General features: G+C 42.5%; 1 protein-coding gene across 3 annotated transcripts in view; it reads left to right on the top strand.

Moving 5' to 3' along the window:
* Positions 1-25,652, top strand: part of nrg1 (neuregulin 1) — a 365,600-nt gene that overhangs the window by 164,491 nt on the left and 175,457 nt on the right. Inside the window, exon 1 of one of the 3 annotated variants that reach the window (XM_052045965.1) lies at positions 21,106-21,446. The exons of 1 other annotated variant lie outside the window; for it this stretch is intronic. In XM_052045965.1, coding sequence (XP_051901925.1) covers positions 21,353-21,446 — 94 coding nt within the window. In that variant the 5' untranslated portion in view covers positions 21,106-21,352. Of the gene's footprint in view, positions 1-21,105; positions 21,447-25,652 lie in introns of those variants that run through there. One more of the 3 variants, XM_052045954.1, reaches the window with a different exon arrangement.

The following is a 25,652-nucleotide window of genomic DNA, read 5'->3' as shown; positions in this document are numbered from 1 at the left end:
CTATTATTGATGCTGTGATTAATTTTGTCTGTTTCCTTCTCTGTCCTTACCATTAACGGACTTACTTTTCAGAGAGGCAGTACAACAAAGATTTACCAGAGTGATCCCTAGGCTGAGGGAGTTGGTGTGTATGAACAGATCAGATAGATTGGACCCATGCAATCTGAGCATTAAAGAATGAGAAATTATGGCAGTCAGACATACATCATTCTGAGCGGCCTTTCAGGATAGATGTTGTAAGGATCTTTCCCTTGGTGCATGAGGGGAGGCATGTCTAGAATGAGGGGAATGATCCCAGGATAAGGAGCCAGACGTTTTAAACAAATGAAGTGCAACTTCATTTCTCAGAAGGATATATGTTTTATAAAGGCCTGACTCCTTGAATATAACCAAGGCTGGAATAATAGATTTTTGGACAATAAGGGAATTAAACTTGTGGGAATCTGGCCAGAGAGCAGAGTTGGGACTAATAATCAGATCACCATGATCATACTTTGCAGTGGAGCAGACCAAGGATTGTGAGAACTTCTCCTGCTCCTCTTTTTTCATATTCTTTCTCCACTGTGAGTAATAGCTAATGCTGGGGGTTCTGACTATCTATTGATGCTTTACCTAAGCACCTTTCTTTCTAAATGTGTCTGGACAACCATTAACTCATGGAGCATCCCCACGAATGCAGCTCCATCGTGTGCCAATGGCAAGTGGTCAGCCTCAGGAGCCCTGGTCTTCCCAACTTCTTGTTCTTAGCTGAAAGATCCTGAATTGTAATTGAGTATGTCCTCAGCTGAGATTAGCTATTGCTCCATAGAGTCAGCATTGGACCTCGCACCTTACTGACCTGAAACATGCTGGAAATACTCAGCCAGTCAGGCAGCACCCACAGAGAGATAATAGTTACGCCTGTTGTTCTTTTCTCAGAATTGGAATGCTAGAGGCAGAACAGGAATAGGGGTAGGAAAATGAGGGAAAGGACAAGGAAAGAATGAAAGGCAAGAGGCATGAGATGGTGGGAGGTAGGTGAGATTCAATGATATATGCTGGTGCCAGACTAAATTGACTGTGATCACAGGAGGTGTAAATGCATATGGCAGAATCATTACCAGCATTTGAAATAAAAACAGACAAGGCTGGGAATACTCAACAGGTCAGGCAGCATCTGTCGATCTGCCCACCACCCACACATTCCTCCCTCCGGTTCCCCTCCTCACCTCTGTTCCTCTCCTATCAGATTCCACCTTCTTCAGCCCTTTGTCACTTGCACTTGTCACCACCCAGTTTCTTACATCATTCCCACTCTCCCCTCCCTCACCTGCCAGCTCTTGCTCCACCCCTCCCCCCACACTTTTATACTGGCGACCTCCCCTCCTTCTTTCCAGTCCAGCTGAAGTACCTTGACCCGAAACTTCAACTGTCCATTTTGCTCCGTAGATGCTGCCTGACCCGCTGAGTTCCTCCAGCATTCTTGTGTGTTGTTATAGAAAAAGAGTTCATATTTCAGGTTTCTAACTTTTTATCAGAACTGATGAAAGTATTTCCAGCATTTTCTATTTGACATCCTATTTCTGCCATTTGCATTATTTTACTTTTGTTGTCCTTGATGCTCATGGTACGTTTTGGAAGTACTAATGAGGCTAGGACATACACCAGGAATGGTAAGGTCTCAGCGAGAATTGAGGAACAGAGGGACCTTGACATGAAAGTCCAAAGATCCTTGAAGATGGCAGTGCCAGGAGATAGTGGGATTAGGAGGGTATATGGGATACTGCCCTTCATTAATTGGGGTATTCAAGATCAGGGAGGTTCTGCTCCAACTTTATAAAACATTGGTCAGACCTCAGCTGGAACACTGGGTGCAGTTCTGGTCACTGCACTAGAGATAAGATATCTTTATTAGTCACGTGTACATCAAAATACACAGTGAAATGCAACTTTGCGTAGAGTGTTCTGGGGGCAGCCTGCAAGTGCCGCCACACTTCCAGCACCAACATAGCGTGCCCACAACTTCCTAACCCGTACGTCTTTGGAATGTGGGAGGAAACCAGAGCACCCGGAGGAAACCCACGCAGACACGGGGAGAACATACAAACTCCTTACAGACAGTAGCCAGAATTGAACCCAGGTCGCTGGCACTGTAAAGCGTTACGCTAACCGCTACACTACCGTGCCAGCCCTAGACTAGATGTGCAAGTCACAAAGCAAAGAAACACCACCCAGCGGACCACCACTTCCATGTCCACCACAGATTACCCATTTATACTGATCCAATTTACCAGCACTTGGTCCATAATCTTTTATGCTTTGTGATTCATGAACTCGTCTGGATACTTCTGAATGTTAAGAGAGTACAGGTCCTGCCCAGCATATGAAGGCCTGACTTATTTGCAGCCTGTACCTACGAACGAGCAATTGGGAGACGGGCAGGATGGATTTGCCGGCTGCTGTAGGGCTGTAGGCATCTTCTGCTGCGTGGGAATTCAGTTCCCGGTTGCATTTCCGACTTGCAAACTGTCCGGGATCTGAACCAGCTCACAGGAGCAGAACCTTGCTGTAACCTGGGGACAATCTGTATCAGCCCCCGTCACCCACTCATGCAGTGTGTTCCAGAATCCAATCGCACTGTGCGTGAAAAAAACTTCGCCCTCAGATCCCCCCTATGCCTCTTCTCCCTTACCCTAATCTGCTGTCCTCTAGTTTTTGACAGTTCTATTAGAGAACGTTTTTCCTTGCTATCTATCGTATATCTACCCGTCGTAATATAGTATACCTCAGTCAGGTCTCCCCTCAGCCTCCTTCACCTGAAGGAAAACAAACCCAGCCCATCCAACCTCTCCTCCTAAGGCTGGAGGCAATTAATTGGGGAACTATAAGCACTTCTGGAGCAGCTCACACCATCATTCTGCAGGAAGGTTATATGATTTAATTTATTTGCAGAGTTTGTTCTGTTTCTGTCATGCAGAGGAGCTGATAGATGGTATTTATTTCACCATCATTCTTCTCGGAATCAGAATCAGGTTTATTATCACTGACATATGTCGTGAGATGTGTTGTTTTGCGGCAACAGCACGGTGCAAGGCATAAAGGCATAAAAGTTACTCTAAGTTACAAAAATAAATAAATAGTGCAAAAGAGGACTAACGAGGAGCCGGAATATTTTGGTCAGTGTAATTAAGTCTTACAATAAAAGGAAGAATTCAGAATTGAACTGGTGACATGGTTTAAAATCTCAGGACAGCAATCTGCTCCGGATACTTTTGTGGTATTTCATTAAACAGAATCGCTATGTCTCTGCCACTGATTTCACATACTGTCCCCAGACACTTTGCCAGACTAACTAGACAATCTATTACTTCACTGTCTATTTGATCCTGAGCTGAGCTTCCAACCTTCATACCTTCTCCATCACTGTGTCTAACGTGCTTAAACATCTTTCGTCTGCACCCTTATCTCAGTACTGCCAGAAGATGCATTCTTAACTTTTCTTCTCTGTACTATCAGCTGACTACACCTCTGCCTCACCTTATTGCCTGCTGAAAGCCTCTTCCATGCCTTTGTTGTCTTAACCATTCCAGTGCACTCCTCCCTGGGATCCCTTATTCTACTCTCTGTGAGCATGAGGTCATCCAAAGGTCTGAGGGTCCTCTCCCCATTGGCACCAAAGTGCCACTTAGCAATACCCTTCTTCTGAGCTACCAGGCTACTGGTCCAGTAAATCATTTTTTTTTAAACCAATCATTATTGCGTGCAAATCCCTCTTGGGGAAAGGGGGAGGAGAAGTTAATGGGAATGAGGGGAGAATAAAATGGGATGAGAGTAGATGAGTGTAAATAAGTGCTTGATGGTTGGCATGGAACCTTTGGACTGAAGGGCCTGTTTCCATGTTGTGTGATTCTATGACTCCACAGCCTTCCCATGTCCCACCTCAGGAAGTCTGCATCCCTCCAGAGACGCAATTCCCAACTCTTTCATCCCTCATGCAGAATAGTGGAGCAAGTGTTGACACCCAATCTGCATTGAGTGACAGATCTCTCCTAGGCAAATATGTGTGCAGCCTGCAAGTGTTGTCACGCTTCCAGCGCCAACATAGCATGCCCACAACTTCCTAACCCGTATGTCTTTGGAATGTGGGAGGAAACCAGAGCACCCGGAGGAAACCCACTGAGACACGGGGAGAACGTAAAAACTCCCTACAGACAGCAGCCGGAATTGAATCCAGGTCGCTGGCACTGTAAAGCATTACGCTAACCACTATACTACCGTTGCACTACGGGAAGGATGTGATAGCACTGGAGAGGGTGCAGAGGAGATTCGCCAGGCTGTTGCCTAGATGGATTGTTTCAATAATGAGGAGAGTCTGAAGAGGCTGAGTTTGTCTTCCCTGGAGCAGAGGAGGTAAAGATGGGACATGATTGAGGTATATAAGGGGTATAGATGGGGTAGAGTGCAGGAAACTCTTGCCCATATCAGAGGTGAATATAACAAGAGAACATAGATTTAAGGTGCGGGGTCAGAGGAGATCTAAGAGGGATCTAAGCAGAGTCACTGACAGCATTTAAGAAGTGTCCAGATGAGCACTAAATTTACCTAAGCGTTGAAAGCTTTGGACCAAGTGCTGGAAGATGGAATTAATATGGATGGGTGCCCACTGGTCAGCATGGACATGATGGGCCAAATGGTCTGTTTCCCTGTTGTATGACTCGATGACTCTATGATCTGAAATTGTTAATTCTATGAAGGCTGTAATGTGCTGTTCCTTGGGCTTACACTAAGTCTCATTGAAATAATGTGGGAGGGTAAGGACAGAGAGTATAGGGAGGTCTGAGTGGACGAGACGCTGAGAATTAAAATGATAGGAGATGTGAAGCTTGGGTGTGCAGACTAAGCAGAAGTGTTTCACACAGTGTCAATCATTCTGCAGTTGGACTCCAAAACATACAGGGTACAGCACTGTGAGGACTGAGTGAATGGAAAGGAATACTTGTAAAATCCTCTTTTATCTGGAGGAAAAGGGTTTGGGCTCTGGAGCTTTGCCCTTCTGTATGGTTCAGCAATGTTCTCACTGTGGAATTATCTTCTGATCCACAAGGATACCTCTGAGGTCTTTTATTCGTGACAAAGTAAGGATTAGGAACAAAACACAGTGAATCCAGAGGTGTTAGATCATATTACTTAAAGTGCAGTAAGTGATTAATATATAACAGAATCAGATTTATTATCACTGACCTAGGTGATGTGAAATTTGTTGTTTTGCAGCAGCAGTATAGTGCAAAGACATAAAAATTACTATAAATTACAAAACTAAACAAATAATGCAAAATAAAATGAATAATGAGGTAGTGTTAATGGATTCATAGACTGTTCAGAAATCTGATGGCAGAGGGGAAGAAACTATTTCTGAATCATTGAGCATGGTTCTTCAAGCTCCTGTACCTCATCACCAATGGTAGGGATGAGAAGAGGGCATGTCCCGGATGGTGAGGGTCCTTAGTAATGGATGCTGCTTTCTTGAGGCACCGCCTCTTGAAGATGTCCTTGGTGGTGGGGAGGGTTGTGCCTGTGTTGGAGCTGGCTGAGTCTACAACCCTTGTAAATCTTTCAAATATTCTTGTGAAAACATAAGATGGCCTCTTGACCCATTAAGTCTGTGCTGGCGCTCAGAGCATTCTCATTTCCCAACTTATTTCCCTGCGATCTATTCTCTCTCCCATGCAAGTTAACAACCCCAAACCCCCCGCTCCCCTTCTCTTACTATCAATCTGCACAATGGATAACTTATAGTCATCAATTAACCTACTAAACAGCACATCATTGGGATATATAAGGAAACTAGAGCACTCGAGTTCACAGGGAGAACGTGAAAACTCCACATAGACGGCAGCCAAGGTGAGGATTAAACCTGGGATGTTTGATCTGTATTACGATAGCACTAACTGCTGCACCACTGTGCCAACCATATGAAACTTTAAGATTTTGGACCAAAGTTGCAGTTGGATTTCAACACAGATAAGCAATTATGGGAATGTATACAGCTTTAGGTACCACATTGTGGAAAGAAAATGAGCAACATAGAAAATGCACAACATGACAAAATCATACCAGGGATAAGGTTATAACTGTTAGCAATACCTTTAAAAATCAGTACTGTTTACATTGGAACAGAAAAGGCTAAAGAATTGTAAAGAATCGGGGATCTAAAGAGTTTTGACATAATGAAAAGAGTAAGATTATTTTCTGTTCAATGTAAAATAATCATTGATAAAACAGCCAATAAAACATGTTTTCAATAATGAAATTTATACACTGGTGTCCTCTCTAAGTTAGTCTTAACCTTTTGCTCTGGTAGAGTGAAAGGTGACCAAAATAATGCTGAGAGCTTCCAGATCAGAGGTTCAGATTACCTCCTTCAATCTTTAGAATGCCCGCTCTGGATCTCTTCATCTCTAACTGACGACGGGACATTAACTCTCTCCACCTCACCACTCCCCTCACCTATTCCAACCTCATCCCCTCTGAAAAAGTTCCTTCAGCACTTTTTGTGTATTGTTTTAGATTGATACTGCCTGATTTTTGGGAACAAACCAGGTGTTATTGATTGGAAAGAATGGAAGAGATCTCTCGCCCTAACTCTTAAAGCATTTAACACATGATACAAATTTCTGATGCTGAACGTAAAATTGGACTCATTGATGTTGCAATGGTGGATAACACCCCTCTATTTTTGGGGAAGATAAGTTAGGAGGGGGATTATCTGGTCAACCAAGTTACAACAAATTACAGAAAGTTAAGTAGTTGAAGAAGTTAGTCTCCTTCCCTTTGTCTGTGACAGGAACCTTGCATGATCTTACCTAGCATTGCTTAAAACAGTCTCTTAGAAGGCAAAGAAGAAGAAAAATTAAAGATCAGGATCAGAAACATTAGACAATTCAATCTGAAGGTTTATGATCCAGGTCAGTAGTCAACATGATAGGTTGAGGAAGATTTCAATTATACAGATGAAAGTTTAGGTTTCATGCTTCTCAGGAATTCTGTTGATATCATCCAGATAAATGTGGATTTCCCAATAATCCATATGGCTAATGGATATAAATTTAATTTGACTTGTTTTGTAAAGAGATTTGTTGCACAATTTTCAAGCTGTTTCTCAACCACTAATCTTTCTTGTCGCTCTGAATCCTTTGTGTAGTTTGATACGGTTGCTGCCTTACTCAACCCCACCACTCTGCCCCCTCCTACAGCATCCAGACTATTGTTCCTCTTGTGCTATTGGAAGTAAAGCTAGATGACTTGACAGAGAGGTACCATGCATAGTACTAGTAGTCTCCAACCTGACAGCATCAACATCGATTTCTCCAACTTCCAGTAACCACTCCCCTTTGTCCCCCCCCCCTTTGGTTTTCCCTTATCCCTTTGGCCACTTTACCCCTTCTCTTTCCCCTCCCCCACCCTCATGACCTGCCCATCACCCACGCCTTCGTCCCTCTGGTTCCCCACCTCCTTCCCTTTATTCCGTGGTCTGCTGTCCTCTCCTGTCAGATTCCATCTTCTTCAGCCCTTTGCCTCTTCCACCCATCACCTCCCAGCTTCTCACAAGATTCCCACTTCCCCCCTCCCCCACCCCACCCACCTACCTTCTCCCTCTCACCTGGATCCACCTATAACCCACCAGCTTGTGCTCCTCCCTCTCCCCCCACCTCCTTATTCTGGCTTCTGCCCTCTTCCTTTCCAGTCCTGATGAAGGGTCTCGGCCCAAAACATCGACTGTTCATTTCCCTCCGTAGATGCTACCTGACCCGCTGAGTTCTTCCAGCATTTTTTTCATGTGATTGCATTCAATTACTTGTCCACCAGAATAGAATCTACTGGTATAGTCCATGTGTCTCGATTTATCAGAGGAACAATCTCTGTGATGTCAGAAGATCTCTCCAGCCAGATTCATCCCAAGGCCCATTACTACCAGTGGCTGACTTTATCACCAGTTCAACAAACAACCTGCTGGAGGAACTTAGCAGGTCGAGCTGCATCTGTGGGAGGAAAGGAATTGTCGACCTTTCGGATTGAAACCCTGAGTCAGGACTGAGAGTGGAGAGGCGGGAGTCCGAGGTGATTGGTGGAGTGACGAGGGGTGAAAGGTGACAGGCAGGTTTAGCCACATACAGGACAGGGCAGGAGTGGAGTTGGGAGTTCATTCTAGACTGAGACTTAGCAGACAGAAGGCAAATTAATGTTGAGAGCAAATGACCAGTGCTGTGCTTGATCGAGTAGAACAATTTATCTCCCTTTCCATGAATGTCCAGCAACAACAACAGCAACAGCAAAAGAACACCTTGAAATTTTAGAGACTCCTGATAGTTCAAATATAGGACAGGTGGGTTAGTAGCTGTAAGCCTGTAGTCCTTTGTGATCCCTTGCACCCTGATTCATAGTGAGGGATTTCACTTTGTGAATCCAGATTGTTTCTGACCACCACCATCAGTTTATGTCATTTAGTATCTGTTTCCTGCACATTTGTCAACATAGTTCACCATCAAAAGAACATCTGCAAACCGAGTGCGATACAGATTCACCAGAGGGTATCCTTGATGTTAGATGTTTGAGGCACGATCTAATCGATATTTTTAAAATAGAGTCATGGAGTAGTAGAGCAATACAGTACAGATACAGGCCCTTCGGCCCAACGAGTCCATGCTGACCACGGTGCCCACCCAGCTCGTCCCAATTTCCTGCATTCGGCCCATATCCCTCCAAGCCCTGCCCCTCTGTGTACCTATCCAAGTGCTTCTTAAGTGATACTACTGTACCTACCTCAACTACTTCCTCCAGCAAAAATGTTCAAAGGGTTAATATCCAGCAGGGTTAACACAGTGGGCTAGCCCAGGAAATCTTTGTCCATTCTGGTTCTCCTTGTAGGGATTCTTGAGCCAATGTAACATCCTTTACAAATTAAAGGGGAATCCCTTCACAGTAAACCAGAGAGTGATCATTTGAGCGTAGAAATAGGTTGCATCATGACTCACCAGGTACAGAAAAGGAAAAAAATGATACCTGTTTTAAATAAAAAGCCCATGATTCTGATTTGTTCATAATACACAGGTTGTGAGAAATTACCCTGTCTGTTTAAATACAAGAGTGTATATTTTCTTAAAAAAAAGATTGGCAAACAATGCCAAGCTTACATATAACTGAGTCATATCCACTCACAACTGACAAAATCAAAATTTAACCCTTTGTTAACTAAATTTTCTCTGGAAAGGAATTCATTAATTAGAAGTGGTTACAGAAGACATAAAATTAACACAGTGATGCATCACAAGGACATTTGACAATAAATTGAAACAAAAGTTTTGGTCCTGAGTAATTCATTCATGTAGGAGAGAATGCTGAATTCTGGCACACTACCCATGAGACTTGTATCTGTTGGAAGGAATTCACAGAAGCAATACAGGGGCAGTTCTGGGACACAGGGCTCTAAGTTATGAAGACCCGAATGTAACTTTTCACCAAAGGTTAAATGCAGATCTTAAAATGGCAAAGAAGGCTGTATAATGCTGGTTTGATCTACACAAGAACGGGTTCTACAAAGGGAAGGCAAATGGCTCCAACATATTTTGCCTCCCTCTCTACATGCTGACACCTGCAGCAATATCTGCCAGGGTAGTGGAATGCAACCTCAAGGGAGCTTCATTTTCAACCCTGAGCTTTTACTGTCCTCACCCACTACAGTATTGTCTGCATTTCCTCAAAGATACTGATGTTTGAAGTCATAGAGCCACAGAGTCATAGGATAAGATAAGATATCTTTATTAGTCACACGTACATCGAAACACACAGTGAAATGCATCTTTTGCATAGAGTGTTCTGGGGGCAGCCCGCAAGTGTCGTCTCGCTTCTGGTGCCAACATAGCACGCCCGCAGCTTCCTAACCCATACATCTTTGGAATGTGGGAGAAAACCAGAACACCCAGAGGAAACCCATGCAGACACAGGGAGAATATACAAACTCGTTAAAGAGAGCAGCCAGAAATGAACCCGAGTCACTGGCACTGTAATAGCATTACACTAACCGCTACACTACCATACCCATAGAGTCATACAGCATGGAAACAGGCCTTTCGGCCCATCTGGTCCATGCCAACCAAGATTCCCATTTAAGCTAGCCCAATTTGCCCACATTTGGCCCATATCCATATACCTGTCCAAGTGTCCTTTAAATGTTGTTAGTGTACCTGCCTCAACCACTTCCTTTGACAGCTCATTTTACATACTGACCACCCTCTAGGTGAAAAAGTTGCCCTTCAGATTCCTACTAAATCTCTCCCTTCTCACCTTAAACCTATGCCCACTAGATCTTAATTTCCCAACCCTGGGATAAAGACTATGCATATTCACCCTATCTATACTCTTCATAATTTTATGCACCTCTATAAGATCACCCCTCATTCTCCTGCGTTCCAATGAAAAAAGTCCCAACGTGCTCAACCTCAACCTCTCTCCATAACTCAGTCCCTTGAGTCCTGGCAACATCCTTGTAAGTCTCCTCTGCATTAGTTCCAGCTTAATAGTATCTTTCCTATAGCAGGGTGACCAAAACCAAATGCAATATTCCAAATGCTGCCTCACCAACATCTTGTACAACTTCAACATAACGTGCCAACGTTTATAATGCCCTGATTGATGAAGGCCAGCGTACCAAAAGCCTTCTTCAGCATCCTGTCTACCTACGACATTATTTCATCATTTTACAATGTCTGCTTGCAAAGGGTACCTCAAATAGGCAAGTGTGTGTCACAGCCTTTCTTAGCATTGAGGGTCAATACATTATTTAGTTCTGGGGAGACCAGAGCTAATGTTCAAACCTCAGAGAGGCACTGGACAGCATTCCAAAACTGGAATTCCTGAATATTAACTTAAATCCAATCCCAGGGTCATTAATTTTGATAGTCATAGCCCCTACTCCTAACCAAGCCTGGGGAGACTCCTTACTCTGTGTGGGTCAGGAGCATACCACAATATATGTTTTTACCAGAGTGGTGGAGAAAGACACCCAAGCCTCCTAGTTAGTTCATGACACAATTAGCCTCGGTGATACCAAAGCATTGAAGCTGGCCATCTCTCTGCTTAGTCAATAATGGACAATAGGTCAGAAAATTGCCCTAGGAGTTAGCCATGCCTGCAGTGAAAATCAAATACCTGAAGAGATTTTCGTGCTGCTCAGAGTACAATTCCCATTCTTTATACAGGGATTATAAAACTGCAACATCTGAAGCACAATGCACAGTAACCGTGGTCTCAAACGAGCAGCTTTGACATCGATTGAAATAATGACAAGTCAGAGCCGCATGAGACCACGGCACTTGTATATGGGTCCATAAAGCCTTGCTAATCCAGTAACACTATTTGTACAAACCCAACCATCGCCGGCTTGGGAGTTATTTTGACAAGGATCTCCCCAGAGTTCATTCCCTGCTCCAAAGAAACAACAAATAGTCCCATATTATAGCATTGCTGAGCTCACTTTTTAATGACTAATCACTGCCCCCCATTGAATCCTGTTTGTATCACTATTTTATCGCAGTCTTGTCCCTTCTGCAGCTTTAACCACAAGCAGCTTAAGGTCAGCACTTTCAGATAAAGTTCCGTCATCACAATTGTTTTACATCATGGTTACCATAGTGCTGGTCTTTAAAATGCAGCCTTCCAACAATCTTTGTTGAAGTTTGTATACAATCAACTTTCAAGAATGCGCATTGTCCTCCAAACAGTCTGCATCTTGACATTAGAAGCTAGCTTAAAGCAGATTTTCCCTTCGAGATACCAGTGAGGGTAATGGTTCCTCAAGGGAGAGCAACCAGAGCCAGGGGCATAACACCATAAGTTGCTCAGCTTCAGAAGAGGGGTGGAAGAAGAGTAAGATAGGGATTTCAATGGTTAGAGGGACAGTCAGGCGTTTCTGTGGTTGTGGACATGACTCCAGGATGGTGCATTGCCTCCCTGATGCCAGGGTCAAGGATGCCACTGAACTGCCGCAGAGAAGCCTGAAAAGGGAGGGGGATCATCCAGAAGTATTATCCATAACAGTACCAACAACAAAAGTAGAAAGAAGAATGAGGGACTGCAGGCAGAGCTTAGGGTGCTCGGAAAGAGATTAAGTGATTGAAGAGCAGAAAAGTTAGCTATCTCCAGATTACCACGACTGCCATGTGCTAGTGAGTATGGAGAAAGGATGACAGAGATGGATGAATGGGTAGAGAGATGGTTAGGAGGGAAGGCTTTATGTTCTTAAGGAATTGGAACCATTTCTGGGGGAGGTGGGATCTGTACAAGCCAGAGAGGTTACACCGTAGCAGAAATGGGATGATGTCCCCAGAAGACCAGGGTTGCTGGGGCTCTTGGGAAGGGTTGAAACTGGCTTGGCAGGGGGCTGGGAACTTGAGGGTAAAATCGGAAGGGAGAAAAACTAAACAAGAAATGAAAGCTGGGAGTTCAGGTGAAAGGGTACTTCAGAAAGGCAAGAGAAAGGAAAAGCCGACAACACAGGACAGTGACAGAGGTATCAATAGCCAGGGTGTATCAGGAAGGGACGGGGCATACAAGCATAAGAACGTACTAGCAAATAGTGTCAGAGAAAGGGAAAATGATAAGGCTAAATTAAAGGTTCTTTATCTGAATGCATATAGAATTTGGAACAAGATAGATGAGTTGATAGCACAAATAAATAGAAATGGGGTCTAATCTAATAGCCATTACAGATACATGGTTGTAAGCTAATCAAGGCTAGTTATTTGATGTTCCACAAGGGAAGGTAAGAAGGAAAAGGAGGTGGAGTAGGTCTGTTGATAAAGGGTGAAAAACCTGCAGTGTTGTGAACTGATATTGGCTCAGAAGCTCAAAATGTACAATGAGTTTGGGTGGAGATAAAGAGAGTGGATAAAGGAAATGTAAAGATGAGACTGGGGAATTAATGGGAAATAGAGAAATGTAAAGGATGCTCAATAATTATTTTGGATCAATCTTCATGGTTGAAAACACTAAAAACGTCCAATAATAATGGATAATCAAAGGCTATAGAGAGGAACTTAAAGCAATCTCTATCACGAGAGAAAAAGTACCAGTTAACTAATGGAGCGAAGCATGGAGAAGACCTCTGGACCTCTTGAACTTAAAGGATGTGACTGTAGAGATAGTGGAGGAGTTGGCGACAATCTTGCAAAATTCCCTAGGTCCTGGAGAGCCTAGGAAATTTTTGGAAAAGAAAAGGGTCTTTCGAAAACCGGAAATGTAACATCACTATTCAAGGAAGGAGAGAGACAGAAAGCAAGAAACTGTAGGCAATTAGCCTAACACCTGTCATTGCAAAAATGCTAGAATCCAATATTAAGTCGGTGAATGCAGGGCAGTTAAGAAAAAATATAAAAAGTTTAAAAAAAAGTCAATCAACTAGAATCAACAAGGTTTATGAAAACAAAGTCTTGCTTGTCAAGTTTTCTGGAGTTCTTTGAGAATGTAACAAATGTTATGGTTAAAGGGGAGCCAGTAGATGTAGTGAAATTGTATGGCTAGAAGTGATTCAAGCTGGGGTCACATAAAATGTAACCACATAAGAGTGCACAGGGTGGGAGTATATTATTGGCATGGATGGGGAGTGACTAACTAATGGGAAATCCGTCATTTTTGGATTGGCAACTAATAACTAGTGGTGTGCCACAGGGATCTGCGCTGAGGTGTTAGGTAGTTGCAATCTATGAAGGGACTGAGTGGTGGGTAATTTGGCAAGTGGTGAAACACACACAAAATGTTGGAGGAACTCAGCAGGTCAGGCAGCATCCATGGAGAGAAACCGTGAACGGTTCGGGTCAAGACCCTTCATCAGCAACCCTCCAGCATTTTGTGTGTGTTGCTCCAGATTCCAGCATCTGCAGAATCTCTTGTGTCTCCATCTTAGCAAGTGGTGAGAAGGATACAAAAAGTCTTTAAAGCAATAAAAATAAATTAAGTGGGCAGACAGGAATTTGGCAGATGGAGTATAATGGGAGAAATGTGAAGTTATGCAAGATGGCAGGAAGATTGAAAAAAGAACAAGTTATTATTTAAGTGGAGTGAGACTGTAGCACAAAGAGGTCTGAGAGTGCTAGTTAATGAGACTCAAGAAGTTAGCTTGCAGATACAGCAAGTAATTCAGAAGGCTATTGGAATTCAGGCTGTTGCTGCAAGAGGAAATGGAGTGTGAAAGTTTTGATGCAACTTTACAAAGTGCTGGACAACTTCAGCACCGTGCACAGTTTTGGTCTCCATGGTTAAGGAAGGATTTACTTGCATTGGAAGTGGAAGCATTGAGTCTATTCAAGGTAGAGACTGACGGACATTTAATCCATGAGGGAGTCAAGGGGAACGGGGAAAGAGTGGGACTGTAGTGTTGAGGCCAAGGGTGGATCAGCCATGATCTCACTGAATGACAGAGCAGGGTCGAGGGACCACCTGACCTACTTCTGCTCCTATTCCACATGTCCTTACGTTGTTATGGAAATGATAGACCAATTCTTAAAGAGGCGATACAACTTTAATAACTGAACCTAGGCTTTCTACTTATGTAATCAGTTTTTAGATAGTCATAGAGAGATACAGCATGGAAACAGACCCTTCAGCCCATTGAGTCCACACCACCCACTCATTTTACACTTATCTTACATTAATCCATTTTTTTATTCTCCTCACATTCTCTTCAACTCCTTTACATACAGTGACCAATTAACCCACCAACCCACACGTCTTTGGGATGTGAGAGGAAACCACTACACTTGGAGGAAATCTGTGCAATCACAGAAAGAACATACAAACTCCACTCAGACAGCATCTGAGGACAGGATTGAACTCTGGTCTCTGGTACCTTGAGGCAGTGGCTCCACCAGCTTCATCACTGTGTTGCCCTTTAAACAAGTTAAAATAATTTAATATCTTAAATTCTTCTTACAAACTTTGAAAACCTATTCTTGAAAGTAAAAGCTTTATAAAGCAAATGTAAATGAATGCTGAAAGGTATCTTTTGTTGTTTTATCCACAAAGGGTTATTATTTTTGAATGCTTCATTTACACCGAGCCACACTGCATAGCTTAGGTGAGTAATGTGATTGTGTAAGTACTTAATGTGCTAATATAAAATTCTCACTAACACAGGCATTAGCCTCTATATTCTGCAGAAATTAAAAGTTTAATAATAATAACAAGAAGTTGGTGCACACACTTAAGACCTTCATGATTGCACCTTCCAGCCTTAGGTCTGAAACATTAAAAAGTGTATAAATGACAAACTCAATATTTTTCAGAGTGCGGGACCCGCTAATGAAGAGCCACGTTTCTCCTCATATTCATTGTTATAGGTAAAATTCTGCTGAGGCTTTGATTCAACGTCACTTATGGGGAGTTAAAGAGGGCTTTTTTCCCCAATTTATAATATACTTAGAATCTTATCCACTTTCCTTTGACAATTTTCCATTATAAATTCCGACGGCCACATTTAGTTACAGAGTCTGTCTATCTAATTACACTTACAATGGAGGTCCTATAGCACCAAACAGTGGCATGAAGATGAAATTGCAGTATGAAATCGGGATGAACAAAATGCATAAAGAACAAGCCCCGAACTTCACCTCAGACAGGACAGATGTATCAGGGGCATGATTCAGAATATCACTACCACACTGACAGGAATGAGCAGAACACCAGAGGCAGGAAAAGTAAAGGAAATGTGTTACACTGGGAACATTGGAAAGAATCCATCGTGCCTCTGCCATCTGGCTCGGAGTGATATTAGATCAATGCAGGATGAGGCTGATGAACATGGGTTGGATGTGCATACCTGGGGTACCACCTGGCAATGAGTCACAGAATCAGTCTGGTGCCAATGGGGTGTGCACTTCATGCTAATCTGTACAAAATTCAACAGGAAGCAACTTAACTTTTCAAAGAGCAGAACTAATTGAACATCGAGCAACAATTTAAGAACAAATTCTTCCCCAGTAGTAAATGTAGAAATAAAAATTACTGTAACTTTAACATCTTTACAGAAAGTTCTGTTTTAATATCCAATTATATAATCATGTAATGATTTTATGGTTTTTAATCAGTATGTTTTACCCCATTCAATAATCTATTTTATCATAAGAAATACTGCCCATTATTGAGATATAATTAAATTGTAGGAATATTTTCTAAATATTATCATTGCAATTAAAATAGGAAAGGGCTCAAGTGGAGCATAAAATCTGGCATGAACTGGTTGGGCCAAATGGTCTCTTTTCGTGCTGTATATCCAACGTAATTCTTAATAATCCTTTATCTGACCACCTTACTTTGAAGTTTCACCATGACGAACATGTCATCTGATAAAATAGGCAACTACTGACAGTTTGTTAATAGAAATACTGCCATCAGTGTGGCCTGCAAAATCCTCTACTCGCTACTGAAAGCACCACCTAGCTCAAGGAGTTGCCATATTGGGAACTTCAAGGGTCCATCAACACCCTTCCATCTCAGTACTTATTGATCCTTCTACTCAGTGCTGCCAGACAATTATCATTCATCTAATAAAATTTAATAGACATTCAATGCAATATTAGTATTATAAAACATTACCAGCTGTTGAATTCTGATTTTGTTGAATGGTCAGGGCAAACCTCAGTTTTGTTCAGCAGTCAGTATCGATCTAAATACAACAAAAGTGCTGGGTCTTGGCTGCATCAACTTTTTGCATGCAAGATCCAGTCTGGTGGGCTGAATGTATTCTCTATTAGTTAAAATAAGGATGTATGTTTAAACTATTAATGTTAATGTGGACATTAGCATAATAGTCTCATTCAGGTAGGTTATAAGGGTAACTGTGTTTTGGCTAATGTAAAGAGAATGTTATGTTGTTCTTTGCCTTTGAGCAATGAGCTGAGATGGATTGATGCTGATATGAAGCAGTAAGTTTGGTAGAATATACTATTGTTCACCGGTGATATCCTTTCCTTCAATGAGCACAGAATTTGTCCATTTCCCTCCAAAAAGAGTTTCCTTTAGTTAAAACTCAAAACCATACAAGTGTTCGAAAGAAGAGTTAAACAATGAGGGGTAATACCTCAGGTGAGACCTTCCATAACGTCAAGATTTAATTTGCTATTTTGTTCAGTAGTGGCTGAAGTTCATTCTTACTTGAACAAAGAATTCAAATCTTGAACAAAACTTATTCCCTTTTCTAATCGAGTTGGTAAACTGTGTTAAATAAAGTGCATTGGGATTGAGATTGAGATTGACATTGCACTAAACCACGGGATTTCTACCCAATGAAAGGAGCAGATTTTCATCTCATCAGTCTGGGTCCTAAAGTAAGACTGCAGCAATGCAAGTAACTCATTCACCCAAAGCACACCAACCAATGGATGCAGAAAGAAAGCACTCTGTAGAATTTCTGGATCTGGTGTTATACACAGCCCCAGTCCTGACAGACAGTATCTGAGAATTATTTTCATCCCAGTGTTGACTTGGCAATACTCAGTGGTTTCGTTGATAGCCTTTTCCTTTGATTGCTATCAACCATGACAGCTGTAAAGTGAATGGAGCCCTTGTTAATCGCTAACCTTACAAATTTAATTACATTTGAATATACAAATTAGGAGCAGCTACTCCTTGTCCAGTTGTGAGAATACCTGCCTCCACCCAGCACTTCAAGCCTTCTCTGTCATTCTATAGCTTCTGATTATAAGCTCAACTCTGAATTCCTGCCACCCCCGTAACCTTTGAACTCCTTGCTTATTAAGAATCTTTTAACTTCACCCTTAGAACTATTCAAAGACTTTGCTTCCACCACCGTCCTTTGAAGAAGAGAGTACCAAAGACTCATACCCCTTATTTTTAAACAGTGACCCCCTAGATCTGGGTTATCCCTCAAGAAGAAGCATCTTCTCAGGATCTTATATTTTAATCAAATCTCCTTGGACCCTTCTAAAAGCTAAAGCCTAACATATCCAATCTTTCCTCATATAACAACGCAGCCATTCTAGGTTTCAGAAGAGTAAACCTTCTTTGAACAGTTTCCAGTGCACTTAAATCCTTCCTTAACTAAAGAGGCCAGTTCCATTTGCATTATTCCAGATGTGGTCTCACCAATGCCCTATATAACTGATGCATAACCTCCCTTCTTTTATACTCAATTCCCCTTGCAATAAACGATAACATTCTGTTAGCTTCCCTAATTAGTTGCTGAACATGCCAGCTAACCTTTTCGAATCATACACCAGGACAGCCAAAATGCTCTGCATCTCAGAGCTCTACGATTTTTATACAATTTAGAGAATGTTTCTTTCTTATTTTTTCAACCAAAATGGATGATTCACATTTTGCCACATTTTGAAGATTATTGGCCATCCACTTTAGTCTCTCTATATCCTCATATCCTCTTCACAACTTACATTCCCAACTATCTTTGTATCATAAATAAATTGAGCAGCCACATATCTGGTGTCTTCACCCATATCATCTATATAAATTGTAAAATATTGAAGACCCAGCACTAATTCAATATATTAATTACATACTGCCATGCAAAAGAAGACCCATTTATATTTCCTGTTGATCAGACAGTCTTTTTACCTACTCTATTGTGAGATTTTACTTTGCTGAATAGTCTTTGATGCAGTACCTTATCAAATGCCTTCTGGAAAGTAAGGTAAGGTATGCCCACCAGTTCAATTATGTTACAGGAAGAAGGGAAATAAGAAAACTGCTAGCCATAGCAATAACTTCAGTGCAATGAGTTAAATTATGACATTAGGAGGAAAAGGACCCTAGTGAATTATCCAAAACATTCCCCGCTATCCAAATGTGGCTAATTGAGAATCCAGATGTGGCTAATTGCATTTCTAACTAGGAATAATATACAGCATTGTTGGGCACATGATCTCAGTTGAATCCATGGAAAATGTCTTAAACTGCCGTGGAGGAAAATAAATTCTCAATCTGCATATCACTTGTGCAATCAAACAAACTAGGCTGGAAAACCAGCTCGAAGGATTAGTCCAGACTGCAAGTTTGGAAGTGATATTGGCTTCTTAAGTAATGGGATCTGCCTAGTTCTCCACTTAAAATCCCGCATTAGGATTTTGATAAGACACAAGCAGGACGTCCTATTCACTTACTTCCATATCAGCCCCTAGGAGGCATTTTTAGCAGATTCCGTATGGCTCTCGCTTTTCATTAGTCGAGGTTTTCACTGAAGGGTTAGTGGATGAATAGAGAGTGGGCATCGAGCAGCTGAAATACTGTTTGTGTGCATATCTTTAAAAGGGACAGGGTGGGTCAATAAAACACATCAAGCCAAGGAAGTTATGCTTTATCAGTATAAGATACTAGCTCCCCCCCACAGCTGGGACACTGTGCCTCATTATGGACAACACACTACAGTGACGGATTCTGAAAAGCTACGAGATAGATTCACTGGAATAGTTCCAGGGATGAAGGTTACATGGAGAGGATAAAGAAATAGATGCTGTTGTCCTGATGACAGAGAAGACTATTAGGCAATTTGATAATCGTGTAGAACACAGAAACAGGCCCTTCGGCCCATCATGTTCATCCAGACCATCAAGTACCTATTTATACTACCAGTGGACCATAGTCTACTATGCCTTGGTGATTCAAGTGCTTGTCCAGTTGCTTCTTCAATGCTGAGCGAGCACCTGCCTCCGTCATAGAGCAATACAGCATGGATACAGGCCCTTTGGCCCAACTCGTCCATGCTGACTAAGGTGCCCATCCATCTAGTCCTATTTGCCCATGTTTGGCCCATATCTCTCTGAATCTTTCCTTTTCATAAATCAGCACTTGAAATCATGAAGGGTTTAGAGGGAAAATGTTTCCAAGAGGTTGGGGATGGTGGTGGTGGGGGGGGGGTGGGGGGGAGTGGAGAGAGAATGTGGCTGATGAGACACAGGGCTTCAGAGGAATTGGAATTTGTTTATTATTGTCACATGTACCGAGGTACAGTGAAAATCTTGTATACCGTTAGTACAGATCAATTCATTACACAATGCAATGTGGTAGTAAAATAAGATAAGATATCTTTATTAGTCACATGTACATCGAAACACACAGTGAAATGCATCTTTTGCGTAGAGTGTGCTGGGGGCAGCCTGCAAGTGTTGTCATGCTTCCAGTGCCAACATAGCATGCCCACAACTTCCTAACCCGTATGTCTTTGGAATGTGGGAGGAAACCGGAGCACCCGGAGGAAACCCACGCAGACACGGGGAGAACGTACAAACTCCTTACATACAGCGGCCGGAATTGAACCCGGGTCGCTGGTGCTGTAATAGCATTACGCTAACAGCTACACTACCATGCCTGTACAAGGTAAAACAATAGCAGAATGCAGAATAAAGTGTCACAGCTACAGAGAAAGTGCAGTGCAGGCAGACAATAAGGTGCAAGGTCATAACGAGTTAGAGTGTGACGTCAAGAGTCCATCTTTTAGTACCAGGGGACCATTCAATTTATAACAGTGGGATAGAAGCTGTCCTGAGTCAGTCAGTGTTGGCCAGCTGTTGGGGTTGGTGGAAACGCATTCAATAGCCACCACTGAAAAGATAAGTATTTGAAGAATAAAACGTTGAGGTGAGAAAGAGAAAGGCAGTAGAACTTCTGGGGTTGGTTTACAGAGCAGCTACCTCCGGTTGGAAGGGCAAATGCCTGCTGGAAGTAACTCCACTGTCTGTTCACTGGGGAGGCTGCGGGGAAAAGCCCGTGCATTCCCTGAAAGTACCTGACAGGAATGTGGAAAAGACATCTGATAGCGTGATCTGCCTCGACTCAGGAAGGAGTCTGAGCCAGTGAGTGGGCAGGAGAGTTTATCAAAAGTCACTTATTTTCCTGTTTTATTTCGCGAACATCAAGCTAAAAGCAAAACAACAAAAACTAACCAACAGCTGGAGTTTGGGCCCCCTGTAAGATAACTTGGAGGCACATCCCCTTCCTGGAATAAGCAATGAACGACATCCCCAGCCAACCTCCTAGCCCTCTGTGGGGTTTTAATACAAACACTGGCGTGAGTATCATTACTGGTGAGGCTGTAGTCTAAGGGAGGGGCAATACGTGTTGGGCGCAAGACTTGGGAGGGGAAAAAAAGACTTCACTCAGTCTGCTCCCGGCTGCTGAGCTACTTACAGGGGAGATCAGGACCAGGAGCAGGAGGTCCCGGGACCAGAGTCGAACAGCCCAGGACAGCCCAGCGCGACCTCCAAGCCGTTTCCTGGCGCACGTTCACCTTGCTGGAGGATTTTAGCTCTCACTCCGATATCACTTTTTCAAGAAACTACAAATCAGAAGAGAAATGTCCGAGGGGAAACAGAAGGGAAGAGGAAAAGGAAAAGGCAAAGGGAAAAAGGACAGAAAAGGACCGAAATCCAAGGAAGAGGCTTTGCCAGGTAAAAGTTTAGTTTTGTTTTTTAAGAAAACTTTGGGAAACTTTTTTTTCCGAGCTGAATTCTGAGCTGTCATTGAGAAAACGCCAGCGCTGGCGATTCCTTCATTGGGGAGACTCTCTCCCACCGATTCTTCCTTGCTCAAACTTTCCCCTGAAGCTGGTTATTTTACTTTTGTTTTTGGCTTTCGGGCTGTTCGACTGGGGTATTCCTCCTCACCCCAGAGTCTGGACTGAAATGGACTCTGTCTCTCTCTCTCTCTCTCTTTCGATTTCTTTTCTTTAATTTCTGATCGTTTTATTTCTCCAATTCTGCCCAGAGAGAGGCACGGAGGTGACCGGGTTTGAACTCATGCCGGTGGGTAACCTAGTTGCACCTGGGTCTAATGTCAGGGCAGCCCCCGTGTGGAGTGCGGACCGAGTCACTTACACTTGGAAATGTGCCTCTCAGCGCGCTGACAGCAACCTCTGGACGTCCCGAGGGCTCCCTCTGCTGGACTCGACCCCTCATTCTGTCCTAACCTGGCACTGACCGCTCTCCCCCTTCCACCTGGCCCTGTACTGTGCTAGGTACATACACTCTCCAGCCAGAAGTAGGAACCTCACCACTTTAAACCTCGGGGTTGGCCAGACGCTGAAGACCAATTAACGATGTCTTAACCAAAGCCTTGAGAGCGGGTAACGAGGGCAGGCAGAGGGGGTTGTAGTTTGGCCAGTCACCTGATTATGCTGCTGAAGCATTAAACATTAAACGGACATCAAGATAACTCTTCAAAGAGGACTGGAGTGGTGAAAGAGCAGTTAAAGGAGACCCCTTGGGATTGGTGTGTGAGAAGGTCCACTGGATATGTCCACTGGATTGGTCCACTGAAGTCCATTCTGAGTTTTGCAGTTCCCTGATCAACCTTAAAGAAGGGAGGAAAGGTTTTCGGAGATCACAGGCTATAGGAATCCTGTTGTGATCAGAATGGGTTGGCTGAATGGAGCTTTCAAAGGGGAAAGAGTTGAATAAATACTTGGGAGGGGAAACAATTACTGGCTTAGATAGAGATGGGGAAGGTGCGGTAGGATGACACATACAAAGAGCCAGCATGGGTCCAATAGGCCAAATGGTCTCTTTCCACAATTCCTATTAGTTGTGGAGTTGTACGGTACAGAAATGAGCCCTTTGGCTCATCTTGTCTCTGCTGACCATAATGCTTATCTACGCTAATCCCACTTACCCGCATTAGGCCCATATTCCTCTACTTTCCTATCCAAGTACCTGTGCAGTAGACTCAGAAAGTAGTAGTACTTGAAGAATATCAGTATGTGTGAGTTGAGGCAATCAGTGGATGGTGCTGTTTCAGTTTTTATCACTTACGTTGTGAATCTGGAAGGTTCACGGGATGGATGTAATACCTTATCGTGAGTGACTAAGTTAGTGGGAGGGGCTGAAAGTATTGCTGGTGTTTCACGAGCTGCTGAAAAGTTTCCTGATTCCTGGCAACAGAGCTCGTTGTCATATCATGGGATGTGCTGATAGCTGCCTTAATTTGGGGTGGGTCAGCTCTTCCGTAATAATGATCCCTGAGCTGTGTTTAAGAGGCTCCCAGAGCACTGCCTGGGATACAGACTGTAATGATATTCTGCCCTGAGTTGATCTTTATGGTCTCTCCTGCTGTGGATTACTACTGGCAGGATACTTGTATTAGTTTAAGGAGTTTGCTTTAGGCCATTAGTCAAATTAGGAAATTAAGGACTAAAATTTGTTCATTGCTTTCTATGACCCTTTGCTTTAGCCATTGTCATAATGTTGGTAGCTAATTTGGACACAACAGAGATGTAACAATAGCAATATGGTACTGATCAGTTATCTGTTGGTTGAGGGATAGATATTATCCAGGTCACCAAGAAAAATTTTCCTACCTCCCTTCAAATTAATGGGGCAAGATATTTTGCACTTAACCGGAGAGTCTCGAAAACAAACCTGTTATTTTCATACAAGAGCATGATTGAATGTAGATATATCAGAGCGAGTAGGAAAGTGTGACAGATAACAAGCAAGCAATAAGATGGCCAACCCACAAGTGGAAGAACTTCTTCATTCCACACTGGGTGACTAGCTATTTCTAATTAATGCCATGAGTGATATACAGTGGAAGGAATCTCAGACAGTTAAATTTGCATTCAAATGATCGATACACTTATTCTAGATCTGTGGTTTATTTTTACTTTAATTGCTTAACATCTGCGTGAAAGTTTTATGAATGAGGAACCTCCTTTTTAATTTGTTCATTCACAAGATCACTGGTGAGAATAATTACCTTGAAAATGAGCAATTTGAAAACCTATTTTCTTTTGTTTGAGAGCAGCATTACAGATAAAAGCTTTCCTTAAGTCCTAGGAGATTGATGTAATATCTCAATGGAGGAAATAAAAGAATTTCCTGACATTTCTTCATATTTTAAATTGTAAAATAACTTATAAATGCTTAGAAGTATTTTATTGTATCTGAATACCTCCATCTTGTGCCTTTAGTCTGTTGTTTAGAGATGTCTCAATTAAATGATGTGCCCACTATTGTTGTTTTAGATTGTTCTCCAAAGTCAATAATTTTTTCAACCTAATCAAAGTCAGTCTGAATAAACAGGGATCACAATGTTGTTAAATACAGTTAATTAAGTTGAGAGAGTTTTGTAACCATTCAACTTTCCTTAAAAAGAAAACCACTCATTGTAAATGCATCCTTTTAAAAAGACCTAGTGACATCTACTACCTTTTTTTAATTGAATTTTAAGCATTTAATTTTTCAGCCATTAGCTTTTCAATCCTTTGCTTTTACAAATAGTAGACTTCTTTTAGTTCTGTGATTGGGAATCAGTCAATGTGTGAGCTTCGGATTTATTGTACTTTGAAGAGTGCAAGAAGCTTGATCCACAGTAGAAACAAAATGTTGCAGGGAATGAACTTGCCTGGATTGCTTTACAAAGAGCTGGCACTAGTAAGATGGGCCAAAAAGCCTCCTCTCTGCTGCAACAGTTCTGTGAACTTCTTGCTGTTGTAGAAGATGGAATCTTTCCATACTGTCACTGGGTTAGAATAAAGTACAATGTTTTAATTCTCTTGGTATTCTTTAGCTAAATGGTTATAACTGATAATAAAAGAGCAAATTTAAAACTGCGAACCTTCTGAACTTTCTACTCTGTGAGAAGTTACTTTGGGGTTTGCTTCTTTCACTATTTTAATGTAGCACAAAACATTTGAGGTTACGCTGAATGCTGGTGAGATTTTGGGCAATTACTGGTTTTAAGAAGATGGATAAATATGTGCGATTTTATACAGAACACTTAGAACAAGCTAGGGGAGCTGCTGCCTCACAGTGCCAGCAACCTCTGTTTAACTCTGACCTCCCGTGCTGTCGATGTGGAGTTTGCATGATGCCGGGTCTCGACCTGACATGTCGACCATCCCTCTGCCTCCATGGATGCTGCTTGACCCATTGAGTTCCTCCAGCAGTTTGCTTTTTGCGGAATTTTGCATATGCTCCCTGTGATCATGTGAGTTTCCCCAGGGTGCTCCGGTTTCCTCCCACATCCCAACAACGTGCTGGTTGGTAGGTTAATCGGCCACTTAGATCGCCCCTAGCGTGTAAGTAAATGGTAGAATCTGGAGGGAGTTTGATGTGAATGTAGGGAGAATAGATTCCAGGGGAAATTAGTAGGGGAATCTGTGAGTCAGTATCAACTCAATGGGCCAAATGGCTGTCTCCTATAGAAATATGAAATGCGGGAGAAAAAACCAGCCTGCCCACCTACTGTTCCACACTGAAGCACTCTTTGTTTTGTTGGTTCTCTGTTTTTAAACTAAAAATTATTCTTTCTGTCAGTTATAACTCAGTGCGACAGTGTCTCACCTGCAGATCCTGAGCACTGTGACTGTCCTGGTGTGGGGGCAGAGCCTGTCGCCGTGGGGAGGAACTGAACCAGGGAATTCAGTCCCATTTTTGCACGTATTTTTTCACTGTCTAGTTTGTGATGACTGAGTTACATGAGTCTAGAAATTGGCAGTGATGTGTCTTTGGTGAACCTGAATTGGTGAAAGCAATTCTTTTCAAAGGCAGGGACAAGCATAAAATCTGTAAGTATGAAAGCAACTTGTGGTTTCTAATAGTATTTAAGCTCCTGAAGTGCCTGTAACTGGAATCCATGCCATCGTTTGATGCTTCTAA

This window comes from Pristis pectinata, chromosome 2, assembly GCF_009764475.1.
Source record: "Pristis pectinata isolate sPriPec2 chromosome 2, sPriPec2.1.pri, whole genome shotgun sequence".
In the NCBI taxonomy this organism is placed as follows: Eukaryota; Metazoa; Chordata; class Chondrichthyes; order Rhinopristiformes; family Pristidae; genus Pristis; species Pristis pectinata.
The sequence above is the reverse complement of the archived record's forward strand: the minus strand, read 5'-3'. Positions and strand labels throughout refer to the sequence as shown.